Here is a 9574-nt window from a genome sequence, read left to right on the forward strand (position 1 = left end):
ATAACCACTATGCCAATTTGTTACATGTGTTACTTGGTGAATTCTCCACCTTCTGAAAAATAACCTCGTTTTGGGTGGTGGGGATCCAGGGATTTTGGAACACTGCCTAAGTAAACAAGTGTATCATTTGATGTTATTGCGAGAAAATTTGATGAATTTCAGCCATGGGTGATGGTGGAAAATGGCAAGTTCCCACCCATTAAAATGTTCGTTTTCCATGAGTAAGATTACACGTTACACATTTTGTGCCGTTTCACCGGCTTTTCGCGGTCCACCCCAGATATCCTTACTGTTTAGGTTGCTGGAACAACCAACGTACATAGGAGAACTCAAAGTGTTACACATGATCTCTGTATTAGTCTGTATAGTATCAATTTTATGTTCTGTTTCATGTCCTTCCCTCGAAAAAAAAAAAAACTAATGTATTGTGTTTTGACAACTAAAAAAGATCACTCGAATACAGAGAATAAAATTTACATGTCACGATCGATGTTGGGGGGCTTTTGGATGTTATATTGCCGCTCTCATGGCTCCCCTAGCGGCTTCACGCTTCATTTCTGCAGCTTTGCCACTGCCTCGGAAGTACGTGTATACTTGCTGCACAAAGGATCGGAAGCAACAGTAAGAATTCCGACCAAACGACTCACTTGCATGTACAGCATAGAGTGGAATTAATACTGGAAAATCAACAAATAAAAAATGCCAGACCTGAATAACCCAAAGGCTTAGAACTGATTCCAGGCAAAATAGTCCGAATCCGATGAAGTAGAAAACCTGTGACATTTATTCTTTTTGTTATCAGATTTCTGCTACAGAAGAGAGTGGAGGGATCCCTTTTGTATCAATAAAATCATAAACTTAATCTGCTACAGATATGTTAAACTACTTGCTCATCATCACAGCTCAATGGGGATTAAAAACTCACCCCGACTATAACATGATCGCCTATGATATCTATAGCTGGCAGGATACCTCTGTAAAAACCAGCATCCGTGATCAGACTAAACATCATTCGAAAAGCTTCGAGGATAATACAACACAGATTAAATTAAATAATTCAAAATTAAGTGAACAAGGATTCGCAGGTGGAAATCATGAAATGAAAAATTTCAAGGAAGACTTACGTCAGGGATTTCCCTTTGAAAACAATTGGAGGCGCAACTGCCGCAAATATACAAAAGCCAATATGAAGCTGCAAGGATGTGAAATGAAGCATTGTGATCAGTTTGCAGATACAAAAATCCATGACAACTCATATAAGAAACTCACCAAGTAAAACAAGAAAAACCACCCAAACTTCAACGCACTCTCTTTTCTGTAATATATAAAGGAACAAGAAGTCAAACTCTATAAAGAATCGCCAACAGTTGATCCATGTATGTATACAACAACAAATCAGGCATTCAACGAAATTCCGATCTCCACATTGATGAATTTCCCCAACCTAGAAAGCTGTCCATATATCAAGTTTCAGCAACAACCTTTTGAATCCCCATGTTTTCCACCATAATCATACTCGAGACTAACTGTAAATTTTGGTTTTGCAAGAGATAAAAAGACGGACCTAAAAGCTCGGTAAAGTGGGCGATACCATAACACATAGGCTCCTGGAACCCCCGCAATGAAGTAAATAACACCAAGAAACCAGATCTTCGGATCTACGAGATGATTATAAAGTTAGAAGCATGAGTCCAAAACACACACGTCAATAATAGAACACAATAGCACGATTGGACAACAACCTCCAAGTTTAATCCATGCGGCAGTCACAGCAACCAAATTCCATAAAAGGGCAACTGTGAGTCCTGATCACCACCAGCGCAAGCATGATTAGTAACTTTCATATACAATCCACCTCATATCCTCAACGACAAGTAACAGGGAAGTCATGCAGATTTTAAACTAAATGACAAGAATTCTTTGATGCACCCAAAACTGTGATCCTGCACTCAATTAATCTTGATCTCTGTGAACCATGGATACAAAGACATGCAGGATCTCCAATCTTTACATGAGTGGTGTGGTCTTGGTTCTCTTTGATACACAAAAATAATCTGGCAATCTCAGACTCAGTTGAATGTTAAGAGGAAAAAAAAATGGTTGCACCCAATTCAACAGACATTCTCTAGTCAACAAGTTGTCTGGAACAAATTTCATCCAAACGCACAGTACTTTGATTTTAAAAAGGAAAGTGTTAGATGTCCCACGTCGGGTAGATTAAGTTCTTGAAAGTTGTATATATGGATTTGAACAGTCATCCCCACTTGAGCGAGCATGTATAAATCTGAGATTTTTATTATCCTTTCTGTTGAGATTATGGACTTGGGCCAACAGCTTTCACTCAAGTAGATAACAAATCTCAACCATGCATAATTAAATTACTTCTATTTTGTTATATCTAGACAAAGTATGATAAATCCTGACCATTTTTAACACTCTACAATTGAAAAGTAAAACAATTATATAAAGGGGAATGAGAAACTACAGGATAAACTTAGCAGAATAAGGTAGGTGACAAGAAACCACAGAACTTCCACAGCAATGCTATCAAATTACGTACCCAACAAGGTTGTAAATGCAACATATTGCAACCTCTGCAGATGAATTGGTATTTCATTCGCAATGTCATGATGAATGATGGGGAAAAAGGGTGGCCAATTTTTCTCCTCAAGAACAATACCAGCTGCACAGAAACAAAAGACAATGAATTTATCTTCATTATGGCGTAAATTCAAGAAAGTAAGAAATTTTTTTAATGAACGAAAAACAAGAAGTTTCAATTAAATAAGAAAATGCACCTCGTGCAGCAGCTTCTTCTTTTCTCCTAACTTCCTGCAGGGCCACATTAACATGCATTAGAAGAGTCCAAACTAAAAACATCTTGCATGCGTGTGTGTGATTTGGTTTTTTTGGTCCGGACATAGGGATGCAGGGATAGATGAGCTGGCTGGATCAGGGTCAATTGAGTTGGAAATTTTGAACTTGAGCTCAAACCCAATTTTAGTTGTCCGTGAGCTTGTAAGTTGCTTGTGAGATAAATTTCTTAAAAAATAACATTTTTAATATTATATATAATACTATTGTTGATTTTACTTATAAATTTCATGAATGTGCTCAAACCCCGCAAATCAAACTCGTGATTTGAGCTCAAGGCAGACTGTTTTCTAATCCAGCTCGCAATGGATTGGGCCTATCACATACATTAGAAAATATCGACATGACGCAAAATGTAGTCCAGTGGACACATATACACAAGTCAAAGGATCCACAAAAGAACCCTTTATATTATGCTTAATTGCTCATAGCTATTAGGCAACAATGTGGGAACTCCACTCAAATATTCAAAGAATTAAAGACTGATGCTAGATGGAGAAGTGCATTTACTGCAGGCACGGAGGTGCAAAATAAATGGATATTAAGAGCTCAGAAGGATTGTCGCACTAAGTTTTACAAATTATCATTTGGTTGCTCCTTTCATCGTAACAATGAATAGCAGGGTCTACAAGACAGGAGTCAGTAAATAAATTCATTACACATCAGGGTCGAAAGATTCCCAAAAATTCACGTTGCGCATATGCAGTTACCTGTTCCCTCCTTTTCAATTCATTTTCCTTAGCTTGTAGCTCTCTTTCCTTCTTTTTCAAGTCCTGTATTTGTGGTTATTTTCTTAGAAGATGTAGTGGGGCAGAGTGAAGGAAAAGATAACTGAAAAAATAAATATAGTGTCACAGGTTCAAGTTAAAAACTTGCACCTACCGCAGCACTATCCATAGGAATATCAACAGGAGCTGTAGGATTGTAGAAATCAGCAGGTTCTGGAGGAAGGGGCGAAAGTCTCGAGTTCGTGGCAGTCTGAAAACAGAGAAATCAAAGTTTCACGTGATTGATGATAATACAGCAATTTATATCGCTCAAGGATTAAATTATCAAAGTGCCGATAGATCATGTTGGTTATAATAAGTCATAAGTCGCATTTCTTTGTTTTACGTTTTCTTTAGCTTAATTACGTGGTTAGGCACTCTTGTATATATACAATTCCTTTGTACATCATATTAAGATATACAGTTACAGAGTTTCTTTTTCACTCTGTTATACTCTTAACATGGTATCATAGAGCTTAGGTCTTGGGCGATGCTTCATTTTTTTTCTCGCCGCTTCTTCGGCTTCGAGTTTGATCTACTGCAGCTCAGATCTATTATCCACTTTCAGATTGGAGCTTGATCGCTGTTTTGTTTTGCATCAACATCAAGATTTTTGTGTGAATCGCAGCTCGATCCCTGTTTTGGCTTTTAAATTGCAATGGCAGGTTACACCAATTCGAATGATCCTTTGTTCATTCATCCCTCGGATACTCCAGGTATAAATATCATCAATGAGCAATTGATAGGTGTTGATAATTACAGTATCTGGAGTCGCGCTATGCTAATTGCTTTGCGCGCCAAAAATAAGATCTCCTTTATCGATGGAACTTGTCCACGTCCAGCTTTGGGAACTCTTTCACTCACTCAATGGGAGCGCTGTAACGCACTTGTGTTGTCATGGATTATGAACACAGTTTCTAAAGAAATTTTTGGCGGGATCGTTTACTCTAGTGAGGCTTCTACCGTATGGTCTGATTTGAAGGAACGATTTGATAAGGTTAATGGATCTCGGATTTTTGCGCTTCATCGAGAGATCGGCCGATTGCATCAAGGTACCAACACTATCTCAACATATTATAGTCGACTCAAACAGCTTTGGGATGAGTTCGGGTCCTTGGTTCCATTACCTTCGTGTGACTGTGTTACCGCACGGAAGTATATTGAACATGATCAACAACTGAAGCTCTTGCAGTTCTTGATGGGTCTTAACGATAGTTTTATGCATGTGAGGAGTCAGATTTTATTGATGATGCCTTTACCCACTGTTAGTCAGGCTTTCTCTTTGATTTCTCAAGAAGAGTCACATCGATCTTTGGCTACTGTAGAACCATCTCCATCTGTTTTTTATTCTGCACAACATAGAGTTGCTGTTGAGGCACCTCCATCTGGTTTTTATTCTGCGCCAAATAGAGCTGCTGAATCTAAAAAGGATGAGCTTCGATGTGATCATTGTAATGGTCCCGGCCATACTAAGGCTTATTGTTATAAGCTTGTTGGTTATCCTCCTGGACATCGACTCTACAAACCACAGTATTTTAAAAATGCTCCAAGGAAACCATACCGGGATTTTAACAAGGTGAGGAAGGGCCAAACAGATGTAAATGTGGTTGAAGGAAGTACTGATGAGACATCTAAAGTGGAGAATTCCAATCCTATATTTACCCCTGCTCAATATGCTGAAATACTTAAGATGTTGGGACAAAATTTCTTGAAACCTCAAGATGATCACATTGCTAATATGGCAGGTAGTCTTTCTGTTAATGGAAGCATAAATTGGATTCTTGATACAGGGGCAAATGAACACATGACTGGTAATATTTCACTACTTCAAAGTGCCAGATCTTTGCCTGAACCATCTAGTACAGTGAGGTTGCCTAATGGTGCTCGTGTCAAAATCAATAGTGTAGGATCTGTCAATTTTTCTGACAACCTCATTCTCCATAATGTTCTTTACATTCCTAACTTCCAATTTAATCTTTTGTCTGTCTCCAAACTATCTCAATCGCATAGCTGTGTTGTCATTTTTTTCCCTCATATCTGTCTATTTCAGGACCTCAAGAGTGGGAAGATAATGGGGATTGGTGAGGAGTGCAATGGTCTATACTATCTCAAGAGTTTCCTCTCCAAATCTTCTTGGTTCACTGTTAGCCAAACTTCTTCTTTCATACCTCATGTTAATATTTCTTGTAATTCCACTAGTATTGATGTGTGGCATCAACGTTTAGGACATATGTCCCTTTCTAGAATGAGTATGTTACCTTTTATTGTCACAACAGATTCTTTACATCACTGTGTTGTTTGTCCATTATCAAAACAAACCAGATTAGTGTTTCCTAAAGCAACTCTGTCTCGAGCTTTGCACTCTTTTGCTTTATTACATATGGATATTTGGGGGCCCTTTAGAGTCCCTACCTATAATGGGGAACGATATTTCTTAACAATTGTTGATGACTTTTCTAGGGGCACATGGGTGTATCTTATGCAATCTAAGTTAGACTCACTTCAAATTCTCAAGAATTTTTTTGTCATGGCCCGAACACAGTTTAAAGCCAATATTCAAACAATTAGAACTGATAATGCATCAGATTTTTTCAAAACTGAGTGCAGAACTTTGCTCTCTTCCCTTGGCATTGTTCATCAAAGTTCCTGTCCATATACACCCCAACAAAATGGGGTGGTTGAAAGAAAACATAAACATATTCTTGAGATAGCTAGATCATTGAGATTTCAATCCTCTCTTCCACTCAAGTTTTGGGGTGACTGTGTATTAACCGCAGTGTATCTAATCAATCGAACTCCAACTCCACTTCTCCACAATAAAACACCTTTTGAAATTCTATTTCATAAACCACCCTCTTTTGACCACCTCAAAGTTTTTGGATGTCTTTGTTATGTTACTTCATTGGTTATTGAGCATAAGTTTTCTGCTCGTGCTAACCCTTGTGTATTCTTGGGATATTCTAATGTTCAAAAAGGGTATAGAGTCATGAACATACACACTCACAAGTTTTATGTTTCAAGAGATATTGTGTTTCATGAACATATATTTCCTTTTGCAACTCCATCTTCTGATTTACCTATCTTTTCTCCCTCTATTCCCATCATTGACACCGATGCTCTTGCTGATTCTTTTCCAGAAACTAATCACATCCCGGCTTCTGCTCCTATTCTTAATTCACCTTCTCAGTTACGACGGTCTTCTAGAATATCTAGACCACCTGTTTGGACTACTGATTTTTCATGTCCCACATTACCTCCAAGTATTCATGCTTCCTGCTTATATCCCATATCCAACCACCTTCAATATTTCAATTTTTCTCCCGTTTATCAGAGTTTTCTAGCTGCCATCTCTTCAGTTAAAGAGCCACGATTTTACCATGAAGCTCTTACTGATCCTCGGTGGCAACAGGCAATGGCTCTGGAACTTGAAGCTTTGGAGTCTAACCATACATGGGATGTAGTGGAGTTGCCTCCCAACGTAAAGCCAATTGGTTGTCGGTGGGTTTACAAGATTAAGTTCTTACCGGATGGCAAAGTGGATCGTTTTAAAGCCCGTTTGGTGGCCAAGGGTTATACACAACAGCTTGGAATAGATTTTCATGACACTTTTTCTCCGACTGCAAAAATTGTGACCATCCGATGTTTTCTAACACTTGCAGCCATGTATTGTTGGCCTTTGCATCAGCTGGATGTCGCAAATGCGTTTCTTCAAGGCAACTTAGATGAGGACATCTACATGCGTCTGCCACAAGGTTACAATGTGACTGGTTCAAATAAGGTTTGCAAGCTACGCAAATCTTTATATGGTCTCAAACAAGCATCTCGGCAATGGAATATTAAATTTGCAAGTGTGATGCGTGAAGGAGGTTTTAATCAATCTCAACATGATCATTCTTTATTTGTTCACATGGAGGGATCTCATATTACACTTTTGATTGTATATGTTGATGACATTATCATCACCGGCAGTAATGCACATGCCATAACCAAGTTGAAGAAGTATCTTCATTCTAAACTACAGCTTCGAGATATGGGACCATTGAAGTATTTCTTGGGTATTGAAATTGCCCGATCTAAAGAAGGAATTTACTTAAATCAAAGAAAGTATGCTCTTGAGTTAGTTGCCGATGTTGGTGTCTCAGGTGCTAAACCATTTGCTACACCCATGGAACAACACAAAAAATTGACTAGCCATGATCTGGATTCTCTTATACATCAAGATCAGCAGCATGCGTTGGATGATCCTTTACTCTCAGATCCAGACAAATTTCGGCGCTTGATTGGACGTCTCCTTTATCTTACTATTACTCGTCCAGATATATGTTATGTTGTGCAACACTTGAGCCAATTTATGCATGCTCCTAAGACATCACACATGGATGCTGCTATAAGAGTGACTCGATATATTAAAGGTTCTCCTGGATTGGGCATTTTGTTGCCTGCTAAGAATTCTTTCCAGCTTTCTGGGTATTGTGATTCTGATTGGGCTTCATGTCCCATGACTCGCCGATCTCTTACGGGCTACTGCATTAAGCTTGGAGATTCCCTACTGTCCTGGCGAACAAAGAAGCAGAACACTGTGTCTCGTTCTTCTGCTGAGGCAGAGTACCGAGCTATGGCCTCCACCACATGTGAACTTGTTTGGATTATGGGCTTGCTGGGAGATATGGGTGTTAAGTTGACTGGTCCGGCCACCATGTATTGTGATAATCAGGCTGCGATACACATTGCAGCTAATCCTATGTATCACGAGCGGACTAAACACATTGAGATTGATTGTCATTTGGTGCGTGAGAAAATTGCAGCCGGTTTAATCAAGACGATGCATCTTCCTACTTCTCTTCAACTTGCAGATCTTTTCACCAAGGCTTTAGGATATGATCAGTTTTCGTTTTTACTGTCCAAGCTTGGTATACGCAATCTATACCAAGCTTGAGGGGGGTCTGTTGGTTATAATAAGTCATAAGTCGCATTTCTTTGTTTTACGTTTTCTTTAGCTTAATTACGTGGTTAGGCACTCTTGTATATATACAATTCCTTTGTACATCATATTAAGATATACAGTTACAGAGTTTCTTTTTCACTCTGTTATACTCTTAACAGATCAAGCATATTAAATCTGAATAAAATTCTTTCTAAAACTTGGAATAGATGAACTCACCGTAGTATAGAATGAGCCTCCGCTATAGTTGGAGCCTGCTTTACCTCTTGCCCCTCCATCCTAGATTTATATACAAATTGCTGTGTCAAGTGAATAAACGATAGACAAAAATCGAGAGTTTTCAAGTCTAATCAACAAACTTTTGGTACCTAAAAGACATGTGCAACTAAAATGGAAATTTCAGCCAACCTGATTGAAGGAAGCAACCGAAAACTCAGACAGCATACAAAACTTAGGGGAAAACACGATTTTACGTGCCAAACAATATTCAGGTAACGAATGATTTCAAAATCACAAGGAATCCATATTTAATCAAGCCATGAACACAAAACAATTATCAAAAGAAAACCCCACTTTTCTCCTCAAAACAAATTCTTCACTTAAAAACAGCAAAATAACTTCGGTTTTGCGCGGTTTGGAACCCAAAATCAGTATCCACCAGCAAACCAAGACATAAATGCAGAAATAAACAGATAGAACTTACAGCAAAGGGATTGACTTCCTCTTCTTCATCAAATGGGTTACGATCATATCGGCCAGCCATCTTCCCCAAGTAAATTAAATTATCTAGTATAGCAACAACAAAAGAGAGCTTCAAAATGTTATAAAGTAGAAAACTTTGAAGAAAAGCTGGAAGCTTGGGGTGAAAGGGGACGAAGAAATTTATGACAATCTAACATTCAAAGGTTGAACAGAGATTCTAGAAAGCGAGGCAGCGATGGCTCTGGTCAGACAAAACGCGCTATTATTTTCCTTTGAATAACTTTAATTT

General features: G+C 38.5%; 1 protein-coding gene across 1 annotated transcript; it reads right to left on the reverse strand.

Annotated features, from left to right (window-relative positions):
• Positions 1-241: 241 nt before the first annotated feature.
• LOC140865436 (secretory carrier-associated membrane protein-like) lies at positions 242-9369 on the reverse strand. The gene is made up of 13 exons (XM_073270086.1): positions 9287-9369; positions 8803-8862; positions 3757-3852; positions 3585-3647; positions 2799-2832; positions 2561-2683; positions 1743-1805; positions 1565-1658; positions 1270-1315; positions 1125-1192; positions 926-974; positions 709-774; positions 242-597 (listed from the first exon to the last, which is right to left on the reverse strand). Exons 1-13 carry the CDS (start codon positions 9344-9346, stop codon positions 511-513), a joined length of 909 nt encoding a protein of 302 aa, XP_073126187.1. The 5' UTR covers positions 9347-9369; the 3' UTR covers positions 242-510.
• Positions 9370-9574: the final 205 nt, after the last annotated feature.

This window comes from Henckelia pumila, chromosome 4, assembly GCF_033568475.1.
Source record: "Henckelia pumila isolate YLH828 chromosome 4, ASM3356847v2, whole genome shotgun sequence".
In the NCBI taxonomy this organism is placed as follows: Eukaryota; Viridiplantae; Streptophyta; class Magnoliopsida; order Lamiales; family Gesneriaceae; genus Henckelia; species Henckelia pumila.